General features: G+C 47.4%; 1 protein-coding gene across 14 annotated transcripts in view; it reads right to left on the bottom strand.

The window, feature by feature from the left end:
- Positions 1 to 2,714, bottom strand: part of MARK3 (microtubule affinity regulating kinase 3) — a 61,882-nt gene extending 59,168 nt beyond the window's left edge. For 5 of the 14 annotated variants that reach the window (XM_084521799.1, XM_084521807.1, XM_084521805.1 and 2 more), the window contains exon 1: positions 2,221 to 2,714. In XM_084521799.1, coding sequence (XP_084377925.1) covers positions 2,221 to 2,271 — 51 coding nt within the window. In that variant the 5' untranslated portion in view covers positions 2,272 to 2,714. The remainder of the gene's footprint in view (positions 1 to 2,220) is intronic. The other 9 variants (XM_084521802.1, XM_084521812.1, XM_084521803.1 and 6 more) reach the window with 4 other exon arrangements.
- Positions 2,715 to 12,979: the final 10,265 nt, after the last annotated feature.

Genomic DNA, 12,979 nt, shown 5'->3' with positions numbered 1-12,979 from the left:
CATACACTGCTTTAAAAGAAAAAAAATAAATAAATAAAAGTACTGACAATTAGACCATGACTACTTCACAGGAACTGCCAACTGCTGAACGTGGTTAAGTGCAAGCATAGGCAACGATAATTTATGTTCACCATCATTCTGGAGGCTAACTTCATTTTCAGAACTGCAAGTATAGGCATGGATAAACTATGATCAGTACACTTGAATCAGATTCAACACCAGCCAAGGCTTCGTCAGCAGCTGTAACCTTCCCAACAGCGAGAAGGCATTCAGGGGCTCCCTGACCACAGCCCAGAGGCTGGCTGAATGCTTTGGCACTTCTTAAGCCTCTTCCCACCTGAGCTTCAAAGAGCCCTAGGAGCATTAACCAACTTCTCAAGTGAGAGAATATCAAGGGCTCAATTTACCTGCCAAAAGAGCACATCAAGCTTTGGGGTGGAAGAACAATTACTGGAAGCATCAAGAGTGTTACATTTTGTATTTAAAAAGAAAAAACAGACCCGGGGTAATTTTGTATCCATTTCCAGCTGTAGCAGCAATTCAGGCAGACTAAAGGTGGATTTCAATGTAAACAAGGCAGGGCAGGATACATTTTGGTGAATTTGTCAAAACGTGAGCCTGATGGTCAAAACATGAGAGCCTGCTTTCTGAGGGATACAGCACTGTACCGTGGCATCAATTCAACAGATCTGGCAATTACTCAGATTAATCACTCTCTGTCAATACCAATACCTACAGGTATTCCTGTGGCCACCAGCCCAAATTACTGCAGTTGAAAGATACGCCTTAATCAAAACCTGAGGCTATCCATCTGCAAGCAAGAAAATCCCTGCATGTTAAATTATGGAGATTACCAAAGAGGAGTGCTAGACCAATATTCTGAAGTGCGAACAAGGTGCCTTAAGTGGAGGATATGTAAAACCTAACTTCAAGTGGGAGAACACACAGCTCGTGAGCCACGTATTTCCTCAAGCACATGCTAAGCCTTCCTACCACCGCGTTACCTGTAGTGGAGTCAGAGTTAACTGCACTGGAGAACCCGATCTGAACAGTTTTAAAAGTGATTTACTGGGTGACCTCCATGCATTTATGTGGAGCCTGAAAACCTCAGCCAGGCTTGCTTCTAGACTAAAATAATTATCTGAATAAACTCTGTAAAGTATTTTCTGAAGTATGCTGCATCACCTCTCCCCATGGCATAGGAAGAGCCACATAGTACTTTAATTATTTTCTTCCACAAGGCAGGAAGCTCATTGAGATTTTACAACCAAATATGCTTAGCTGGCTTTTTGTTCAATGCAGCCCTTAGCCTGCAGGTTGAATCTAGTGCTAAAACAAATAAAGATCACAGAAGTTAGAGGTGCCTATTATGTCAATAAAATCCAAATCCCTCGTAATGCAGTAATTGTTCCATGCAGCATGTTTTCCAACGCTTTGTCTGGTCTTGTTTTAAACAATGGGGCTACCATCACTTTCCTTGGACTATTTATGGTCTGAGCAATCCAACAGTTTTTCCTGATCTCTAACCAACGTTCACACTTTTAATGTCAGACAAAAACATACATGAGACCTCACAAAAATCCCCCCCCAGTCCAGTTAAGCATCAGACTTGTAAAAAAAAAAACAAAAACCATCAGACCATCAGCCTTTGTAGAAAGCTAAACACCAAGTTCACCCATCGACTCGTTTTTGACCACGGGGACTGACACCTCCCTTCTGCATAGGCAAATACATCTTCCCCCAGCAATAAAAGGATAAATGGTTGGATGGGATGTGCTGGATCGAGGGAGTTTCAGCACAGGAGCCACAACACGGCTCTGTGTGCAGAAAGGGAGGCTCCCACCGAGCCTCATTTTTGGCTGGCTGCTCATGCGGTACAACTATCCCCCCCACCTCCCTTTTTAGCATGCGACCTGTGCGATCGCTAATACAGCCTTATAGCCTGGTAAACAAACGCTGATTCCTACACCTTATCTTTGTCTAGAAAAAATGAATTAAAAAAAAAAAAAAAGGGGGGGTGGGATGCTTAATGAGGGAGCCGATTTCGCTAGAAGGCACCTTCTAACGCCAGCCGGGCAGGTGACGAGGCGTCATCCCCGCACAGAGCCCTGCAGGCGAGGCTCCCTCTGAGGGTCCCCCAGCCCCATGGGGCTGCCCCCGGCTCCCCCCTTTCCCCCCCTGTGAAGCGGGGCCGGCCGGGGGGGCTCCCCGGGCACTCACGTTCTCGGTGTCGCGCTCGTTCACCGTGGGCAGCGGGGTGCGAGTGGACATTTTCCTGGGCTCGGGCGGCAGCGCTGCCGGGGCCGCACACACGCACTGGGGCCGGGCCGGGCTTCTCCTTCTCCTCCTTCTTCTTCTCCTTCTGGGAGCCGGGGGTCGCGGGCAGCCAGCATGAAGCCCCGGGGGGCGGCGTGGCGGCGGCCGAGCTAGATCCCCCCCGGGATCCCCTCCTCCGCCGGCCCCGGGCTCATCCGACGGCCGGGCCGGGCTCCGCGGGGCTCAGCGGCGGCGCCTCATGGGGCCGGCACGGGCAGAACGAGGCGAGGCGGCGGCTCTCGGGGGGCTCCCGAGCAAGCCGGGGGGCTCCCCTTCTCCTTCTCCTCCTCCTCCTCCTCCGTCCCGTCCCCCCCGCGGCCCCTCTTCACCGCTCGGCCGCCGCTCGCATGCCGGCCCAGCCCGAAAGCCCCCGAGAAGGCCGGCGCCCCGCGGCAGGGCGGTGGGCGCCCTCCTGCCTCCCTCCCTCCCCGCCCGCCTCTGCCTGCCTGCTCCCCGCCGAGCCAAGATGGCCGCCCGGCTTCCTCCGCGCCGAGCCCAGCTCCGACATGAACCGGAAGGGCCCGCCCCGAGCCCGGCCGCCACGGGGAGGCCGGCGCCGGCGGCGTGTTGCTAAGGGCGGCGGGGCGGAGCGGGGGCCATGGCGGCCCCGGCTCTGCCACACCTCAAGGCGGCGGGGAGCGGGGCGGTGCTGCTGTGAGGGGACGGGGGCTGCCCCTCCCCGGGCAGCCGGCGCCATCCCGGCCCGGCCCCTTGGGGTGTGTGTGTGTGGGGGGGAGCGCTGAGGGGAGACCTCGTAAATGTGTAAAAACACCTGAGGGGGGTGTTAAAAGGATGGGGTCTGCCTCGCTGCGGTTGGGTCCAGGCATAGGAGAGGCAGCGGGAACAAGCAGGATGTCCTGGCTCAGTATCACAGAATCACAGAATCATCTAGGTTGGAGGAGACCTCCAAGATCACCCAGTCCAACCTCTGACCTAACACTAACCAGTCATCCACTAAACCATATCGCTAAGCTCTACATCTAAACGTTTTTTAAAGCCCTCCAGGGATGGTGACTCCACCACTTCCCTGGGCAGCCCATGCCAATGCCTCACAACCCTTTCAGTAAAGAAGTTCTTCCTAACATCCAACCTAAACCTCCCCTGGCACAACTTTAGCCCATTGCCCCTCGTCCGGTCATCAGACACACAAGGGACACTTCTGTGCTGTGAGCTTACAGAGCGCTGGCACAGGGTGCCCAGAGGTTGTGTCTCTCTCCTGTGTGTCTCCTTCTCTGGGGATGTTCACAACCCACCTGGATGCCATCCTGTGCAGTGTGATCCTGCTCGGCACGGGTGTTGGACCCGGTGACCTCCAGAGGTCCCTTCCAACCTCGGCCACGCTGTGATCCTGTGAGGAGCAGGGCAGGAGGAGAGGCAGTGCCCAAGGAAGAGGTGTGCGGCACGAAGGAGCACAACACCTCCATGAGGAGCGAGCCCATGAGGACCGCTCTCCCTCTGGAAACTCGTCCGCTCTATCACGGTGCTCAGAGCAAACAGCACGGCCAAGATTTGGTCCTCGAGCCTCCAACTGCCAAAGCCTATCCTTGTTGTTGACCGCCGCCGGCCCCAAAGAGGGTGTGCACAAGTGTGATAAAGACGGGAGCTCACGCGCGGGGAAGGCTTGCGGCTGGTGTTAGGGGATCTAACCTGGCGCAGACAGGCTCCAGCAACGTGCTGTGGGCTTAAGGGTTCGTTGGCTGGAGGAGGGTGGAAGCCCGTGCTATCTAAACGTGCTTCTTCTGCCCAGCAGTTACTCTGCACAGTCATTTCCAAGTTTACAAGGAAGAAAGCATGTTATGAGTAGGTACAATTATGAATAAAAAAGTGAGAAAAGGAAGTAACTTGTGTGTATTCAGTGTATAGCTGGTTTAGAAACATCTTTTTTTTTTTTTTTTTTTTTTTTTTTTTCTGGAGAAAAGGCAGAAAAAACTGCAGAAAAAATGCTGGATTGGGTGGGATTTGTAGAAACTTGGCGTCTCTGGAGATCTGGCAGTGTAGCGATAACATTTTGTCTTTCTAAAGCATAGTTTATCTGACAAACTTTATGCCTCTTATAAATATTTACCAGCTTGGCCTTGAAATCCATCCTATGATGTAGGTAATATTTTCCTCACTTTTAAAGACACTAGCAAGGAAATATAGCCCTTGAACACTACCCGATAAATAAGTTGCATGCCTGTTACTCTATCATCAGGACCAGAAAACTCCACACCAGCTCACCTGCAGAAGGAGAAACTCAGGATTTACACGGGGTCATATCTTCCTTGCTCACTCCCAAGCTAAGTTAACTCCTTGCTCTGTCAGTGACAGGAATTTGGGGTAATTTGAAGAATACTCGCCTCTTGTGCAAACGATGTGTGTTCGTATATATGCACATCTATACGTCTGTGTGCATACATGCTCAGCTTGTACACATCCTTGGTGGAGCCGCTCTCCTTCCGCAGCACGCAGGACCCTTTGCGCTGGGAACAGCGAGGGAGTTGCCTCTATCTGGTGTGCCAAGGTCAGTCACAAAGCCTGAAGCAAAGCCAGGAAAAGTATCCAGATCTCCTGACTCTCTGTGTTTGCCACAGGGCTGCTTCTTCATTGCTTTCTTTTCGGTTGCCAGTAGAATGTGTTCTCTAGAATTTGTTTATGAAAAAAAAAAATGGTAATTGACTTATGGCAGAGGCAGAAAAAGGTAAAAATAGACAGAGATTTACTTTGTTAACCAGATGAATGCTCTCATCCTGCGTTTTTGGGAACTGCAGCTAGCCTGGGAATGCTGAACTGCAAGCAGCAAAGCCTGGGAGCAGTTTTCAGAGTGTGAGCTGAAATCACTGGAGCTGTTTGTGGATACACACAGAAACGAAGAGACATTAAAGTATGGTGCTATATCTACTTGTGTTGCCATTCCATGGACACAGATCAGATTTTATGCTGTATAATTATGGAGAGTTAGGTGAAAGTCCTAGACCCGTGGATGCAATAGTGGGCTCTACCAAATGCTGTTGCATTTGGTAGAGCCCACTTTTTTCACTCACTGTCCAAATAAAAAGGGGCTGTGGAAGGGGGTGGTGAGGGAAGAGAGGCTGTGGGGGAAGGAATGTTTGTTTCTATCAGGGTCATGTTTCCGACTGGCAAAGTGATTTCGAAGTAAGAAGTTTTGAAGAAAATGCTTGAGACCACAAAAATAGCAGCAGCTCATTTTGCTGTTTTATGGCCGATAAATGGCCACATTAGTGTTGGTTGTCCCATGTAGCAAAACCTGCACAGGAAATGACAAATTACACAACAGCTACTTGAGTTTTTATTTCATTGTTGCTATATTCTGCCTCTCATGTTTAGAAAGATGAGTTCATTTCAAAGTGTATTAATTTTCTTAGAAATTTGGCCATAGTAAAAAAAATAAATAAAATGATTGCATGGGATTCCTATTTCTTTGTTGCCCATAAATATTCACAAATCAAAAAAGTGATTATTTTTTTTCCTATCTAAGCATTCAGAAAGCTCATAAAGAGATCTAACAATTAAATTGTTTTTTCTGGTTCTTGTGCTAGTGATAGTGACGGTGGTTTTGTAAGTGGGACTTCGATGACAATGCTTGTATATTATATATTACCCAGAATAGGCTGCGACTTTTGCTTTGAGCTGTAGTGACTCTGTCATGCTAACAGTTGTAAAAACTTGTTTTTGTCAGTAAAGTTGGAGAATATGACTCAAAGACACACAGGAAGCAGCTTTGCTAGTTAAGGTGCCATTTTATGTCACTTTTTTGGCTATCGCCACACATGGAAAACAAAGGAAAACAATATGATACAAAACAACATCATTATGTGAAAGAATTTAGATTATTTTTTTTTCTTCTGAACATTAAAAGTTGCGGCTAGTCACGAAGAATCTCTTAGTATTACACTGCACGTACATAGTAGATCCTAACTTTAACACTGTGATCAGAGCAAAAATGATGGAACTGGCTACAACTGGTGGACAAAATGCAAGGATTTATTTTAATGTATTCAAATGTATGTTGTGGTGTTTTTTTTTCAGTGTTAATTCTGGAAAAGGGACTGCATATGCAGAACTGACTGAGATATTTATATTCCCCTCACCTCACTTTAGAGGCTGGGGACTGAAAGACATCAGCTGGTGGAGGCAAGTAGAAAATCAGCTAATGTAATTGTTAGAGCTGCCTTGTCCTGCACTGCGGCTGTGACAGTATACACCACCTGGGAATCTGCCGAAATGTTAAATCATTTTCAGTTATACAAAAATACCAGTTTAGACTGACAATTATTAACCTGATGTGACTTTTTGGTGTTTCTTCAAGCCTTTAAAAACACATTTTTAAAGCCACAGGAATGTAGCCAGTATTATGCATTCTTATTCTGATGCCTTGTTTGTTTGTTTGTTTGTTTCTTAGAAATTCTAAGATTATTCCATGTAGTGGATAATTTTCAGGACTGCTTCATTATCAGAGTTGCCTTTAAAGCTAAAAGCATTGTTTGTATGTGTTTTCAAAATTGTAACTTCCAAAGAACAATCTTAACAGTGTTTTATAATAGGGAGGAGAAATGTGTGATTTTGAAAATGGTGGTGACAAAGCTATTGACAGAAAAGCACTGATTACTGTCTACAACCTCAGTCAATAGTCCACACTCAATTATAATGAGGCCCAAGTGCAACCCACTGCAAGGCCAGAGTGAAATGTGTTTTTGACAGCAGAAAAAACAATGGAAAGAGAAAATATTTGCCTCCTCAGTTTCACGTCCACACTGTTACACCAGCAGATAAAGAGAGCTGAAAGGTGGGATGAGGTTTTGAGTATTGATGTCTTCCTTAGACCCTTGCGGTTTTGACTTTGAAGCTTGCCTTTCCATACAGGGGAAGACCGAGTCCCTGGGGACAGCAGAACAGTGGGAGCAGCAAAATTGCTCCGTGTTCCTCAGATACCAGAGAGCTCAGGCACCAGGCTGTGAATATGAGGAAACAGGAGCAAGCAGTGGTGGTTCCTGGATCGCGAGCTCCATGTAATTCCTTACTTGCCAGGCCAAGCTTTGCCTGCAGAGCCATACGGCATGGTACCTGAGATGTGGACTTGCACGATGGGATCGCTCTCAGGTGCATGAGCTGCACTATTTCCACCACCGTTTGACTCAACGCCTGCCTGTTCTGGCAGGTTGGCACAAGGTCAGTGTTGGGAAACGTGAGAGAATAAAAAAAATCTCCTTAGCTTTCCATAAACCTGATGCCTTGCGGGTTATAAAGGAAACATCAGGACAAGGAGTCAGTTGGCAGTCATGCTCTGAACTCGACTCTGTGAAGCGAGAATAGGTGTTTTATAACAACCCTCTTCTATTCCTACTAGTGCACGACCCCAACAGAGCTGCATCTCAAACACAAATCCTTTCGGATTCCTTGCGATCTGAGTCAGGCGTGTTACTGTTCCTCCTACACCGTTTCCTGTGTGGTTAGTCCTGAATCAAAGCCTCCATTCACAATGATGGGAAAAGAATAGATGACTCTAGTGCACGTAATGTTTTCAAGTGCAAATTAATAATTGGTGTGCCTGAGTGTTAGTGGGAAGCAATTGTTTGGTAGCAGTGAGATAAATTCCAGGCTTTCTGGGCACAGGTTATCTAAAAATGGTATTGCCCACGCTTGTTCAAAAAGGAACATCTAAAATTGTCGACAGGCTAATGGAAAGTACGCAGCTCAGCTGAATTTCCTAGGGCCCACCATAAGCCCCAAGAGCTGTTTTTGCCAGGAGAGACTTGCCAAGAAGATGTTAGGCACAGCTTCCTTCTCCTTCTCCAGCCCAGAGCATCGGGCATCCAACCAGCATCTCGTGCTTGTGATAACCACACGCACCTTCAGGCAAATTAATGGTCCAGGAGCCTCTCAGCTGCCATCCCTGTTGATTACACACTTCTCCAGAGGCCTCTGAGTGTGTCTGCACAAAGTGCACATGCACACCCACTTGTAAGTCCTGACTGTGTATGCCACAGTGTGCACTGAGGTAGGAGCTCAGGCTGAGCACAGTGGTCTCTGAAGGTGCCCCGGATGAAGGCTCAGGTTCCTGCTCGAGCTATCCACAAAGCCTTGGCAGAACCAAGCCCTGAAGTCCCTCTCTGGATTTCCCTGAAATAACTTGCATTTGATTTAGATCTTATCTTTCAGGGAAAAAAAAAAAAAAAAAAAAAAAAAAAAAAAAAAAAAAAACTTTCATCTTCATTTGCATATTGCCAGGGGCAAGGAAGCCATGAGCAATCTGGGAAAACTGTTCCTGTCGTTGTACACCCTCACCTTTAGAAACATTTGCTTCTGCTAGGAATATACATAATGGCAGCTTTCAGCTACTGTATCTCTCCTACATTTGTCTCTTGGATGATCAGATGTTCACTCCCCACCAGGACTGGGCTCGCCCCATAGCCATTTCTTTCAGAGACTGAAGAGATTTAAACCCTGGGGTCTGTCAACAAAATTCACCCTGTTCAGTTTTGTAAGGGTTTGCATGCACGCTTTCTCTGATTCGTCTCCACCTTATCAGTCCGTCTGTGCTGTGGATACCAGACATGAACATGGTATTCCAGCTGTAATAACACGAAGCCCAAATACAGACGTGATATAACTTATTTTGCTGATGCCCCAGTCAAAGAACCCATTTAGCCCTTTTGGATACAGTAACTGAACTCTGGAAGCGTATGTTTGGCCGTGACTCACATGCCCTTTCAGTATCTCTGACCCTTCCCCTCCACACACATGGATTCTCCTGCCTTCAGAGTGTGCTTTATTTTTCCTACAAGCAGGATGTTAAACTTTGGTCATACTCAAACGTGTATCACTCACCTGAACACAGTTTTTCAAACTGTTTTACTTTGCCACAGTGACACATCTTTTAATTCCCATTTTTTGTCGTCATCTGCAAGGTTTATCAGTGATCCTTTCTGTTCCTTTATGGTCTTTGATAAACCGGTGAATCGGTGCAGATCAAGAACCTTGATAAAAACATGACTTGGTGCGGACCAAGAATCAGCTGTGCCAGGTTACAGAACCATATGGCATTTTTCTGCCAATAAAAAAATGCTTTCATAAAAATTGCCACCTTGGATGTTCACTCAATGCACCAGCCATGCCGGGGTGGGGAAGGGCTGGAGGTGAAAATAACTCAAAGGAAAGCCAGCTGATGGCAGGGGATGAGCAAAGGGACGGGGTGCAAGGACACAGGGTGCAAAACCCAGCTGGGGAGGATGCTGAGCTGAGCAGGGAGCAGGGTCTGCCACCTGAGGTGCCCCCAGAGCCCCTCCAGGAGCAGCACGGTGGTGGTGTAAGGCAATCAGCTAGGTGTTGGGGATGTGCCACACGGCGTTCCCATCCTTCTGCTGCCACAAGTCGGGGGCCTTAAAGAAGTCAAAGTTTTGTTTTTCCATCAGCTTCGTTAACTTTATCACTCAATCTTGCAATCTGCTCAGTAAAAGATAACAAGTCAGTTTGAAAGGGTCCCTTCCCATAAAACCCTGTTGATTGGCATTAATTATATTTCCCTCTTTGTTAATCGGGATCCATGTGAGTCACTCCATTGTGCTGCTGGGACTCGTGTCAGGGAGACAGGCCTATAAATACTTACATCTTTCTATCTATCTACCTTCTTCATGAACTTCCACAACATTTACTTTCCCTCGGAGCTTCCCCAGTGTCCAGAAAGTTACCGGTGACCGCACACAGCTGCAGCGCTGCGTTGATGTGTTGGGGATATATCCTCAGCAATCGCCTGACAAAGGCAGGCAGATGATATATTCCACCGAAGGGAAGGTTTTCTGAACAATGAATTAATGTTACAGCCGTGAACAACCTTTACAAGATCACAGGAAGATTTACTTTGCCTGTTTATCTTGAGTTTCTCTATCATGATATAGCACCAAGACTACAAAACGTCTTTTTTTAATGCATGAATGAGTTTTAAGGAAGGATTTGTAGGGGCTGCAAAGCACAGGTGGATTTTTTGGATGGTCCCCAGCATGGAGTTTCACAGCACCTTTGCTCTTACAATACTAAACCACCTTTTGCCTTCCCTTCTCGTCAAATGCTGACAGCAACCCAGGAAACCATGAAGCAGCCCTGCTGTTACACTAGATGTGTAGCAACCTCATCACTTTTTTTTTTTTTTTTTTTTTTTTTTTAGTTTCAGAGCACCAAGAAGGTGAGAAATACATATTATATTTGGGCTTGTTTCATAGGAAAAGATGAGCTGCTGATTTGAAAATATCTGATAGGAGGTCAACAGCTTCAAATGGAATTGGAAAAATATCAGATTAATGCTGTTGCCACAGGCCTGATTAGAATTCACATCACACAAGAACATAAAAACACTTTTGGAGAGCAAGAGGATGTTTTATCGTCTGAGCACAGCGCTGTTTTCAAGATGCACAGAAGAAAAGAGCAAAATGAATTAGAAGGAGTGCTTTCCGATTACTGAAATAAAAACCAGCAATTGAAAATTAGGACTGTCCCGGTTGAAACAAACACAAATAATCAACTCAAGCCCTGTGTTCTCGTGTCGGACGGCGCTGACGATGGCTGGATTCCTTGCTGCCGCCGCTGCTGTGAGCCTGGTGAGCTCTGGGCTTGGAGCCCTGGGACATCGTCCCCAGACAGCCAGGGCAGAGACCCTGCTTGTTCCTGGCCAGGAGTGCCAGTCGCAGCTTAGCTTTTCTTCACTGATGACACTGTCTCAGGATTAGCTCTGCGGTTTGCATGAATCACATGGCTCTGTATGACTTGCTCGAAGTGCCCGGTGCTATATAAACCTAATAAATGACTCGTTCCTTCTGGCAGTGAAGTCTGTGCATGCTGCAGGTATCCTCTGTGGAGAAAATTCAGCCTGCGGCGTAGAGCTGACGACTTTTCTCGTTTTCTATATATCTCGTATCGGTTTTCTTTCTGCAGAATCACATGATTTATGGGCAAATGCGCTCACAAACATATTGTGTTAATTACCATTCATTGCTTTCCTTCCCTCCACCTTTGCCCTGCCCTGCTTTAGCCTGCTGCTTCCCCTGGGACTTTCTTGACCAAAGTCTCCTTTCACCATTCACAAAAACCCCTCTCCCACAGGAGCAGCCATAGGCTTCTGGGGGCAGGGTTGGGGAGCCCTGGGGTGCTGCAGCCTTTTGAGGGCTCCCTGCACCCCACGAGGGCTGTTACGGGGGCACCTTTATGTCCCCTTTGCCACCTACCTTCTCTCTCTACAACAAAGCAATAAGTCTTGCCAACAGGACTTACCCTTACAAGTACAGGATCCCCTTGAGCCCATAAATACTTCCCAGCATTGCCCAAGACTGCCAACAGCAACATTCCCCTACCCATTTACAGGAGATGCTGCACATGGCGTTAATATGACTATTAACACCCTTAATGTTTTTTTCCCACTAACATTCTCTGCCTATAAACGAGTTTTTATATTTTCAGTTGGTTCTGGTTTGACTTTCCTCTGTGCCTACTGTAGCTCGAGCCACCTGGATGTCAAGGAGTCGTCCTTTTAAATTTTGCTAAAAACTTTCGTAAGAGTTTTACATTTTTCAAGCTGCTTTTGGAAAGGGAAGTAATGTTGGTGAGAAATTCAGGGGTATGACTTTTAATGCTTTAGAAACCTTTTATAGTTACCTTTCTTTTTTTTTTGGGAGCAAGGTGGAAAAAAGGAAGAAGAGAGGAAGAAAACACCCACGAAGAAGAGCCACCCGTAATTTTTCATATAAGCCTTTTGTAAGACTTTCTGAACAAAGGAGAGGTTCCTCTCTCTGGAAGTCAGCAGGATGAAAAGGACTTGCAGATTTTTGAAGATTCAGCAAATGTTTGTTCCAATTTTTCAAACAACTCCCGCTGAAAGCACTTTTGTGCCTCTACAATAGCAGGTGGAAGGGTTCCAGCCCCAAGGAGGCGGGCGATGGGCATCGCCTGCCCCGCGCGGTGCTCGCTGCAGCACAGCTTCAGCGGCACAGGGACCAGCTGGGGGGGAGCAGGGAGGGAAGGAACCTGAGGGACATGAGGGAAGATCTGACAGACTGGAAAAGCACATGGGCCTGGGGAACAGGGAAAGAGCTGGTGGATGGAAAAACACCCAGACACTAATCCTGGGAGGATTTTCCTTTTTTAGTAAGTTCTCTTATAAGGAAGAGTGAACTGAGAGGGTACATTGGGTATGATCCTTGACGTTTTACCTTTGAGTTCTTATTTTCTAGTACTGACTGCCTCAGCAACCTTCAGATGACCTGCCAGGGTGCTTGGCCTCAGGGGATGTTGCTGAAGGACCGAGGCATCAGCTGCAACCACCTGAGACCAAGCCTGAGCTCACCTGGGGCCCAAGTCCAACCGCAGTGAGAGGAGAGGGGACACTTGGAGGACATTCAAGGGCCTGGGCTGTAAGCCCTTCGGTAGAGAAGAAGGGAGCTTAAACTAAACCTCAAAATATTTGCTCCAAGGCAGAGAAACGTGCTCTTTCCATACATTTGCTGTGTGCGTGCGCCATACACCGCCGTGTCCTGTAGCCCCACGTGTCCTCCAGGTTCCCACATCCTCCATGGGAAGACGCAGCACAGACTGGGGCAGGACTTTGGCAATGCGTGCTGTGCTCTGCAGAGAGCAGCACTGCTGACAAACACCATGCAAGAACCTGTACACACACAAA

This window comes from Aythya ferina, assembly GCF_964211825.1.
Source record: "Aythya ferina genome assembly, chromosome: 5".
Classification (NCBI taxonomy): Eukaryota; Metazoa; Chordata; class Aves; order Anseriformes; family Anatidae; genus Aythya; species Aythya ferina.
The sequence above is the reverse complement of the archived record's forward strand: the minus strand, read 5'-3'. Positions and strand labels throughout refer to the sequence as shown.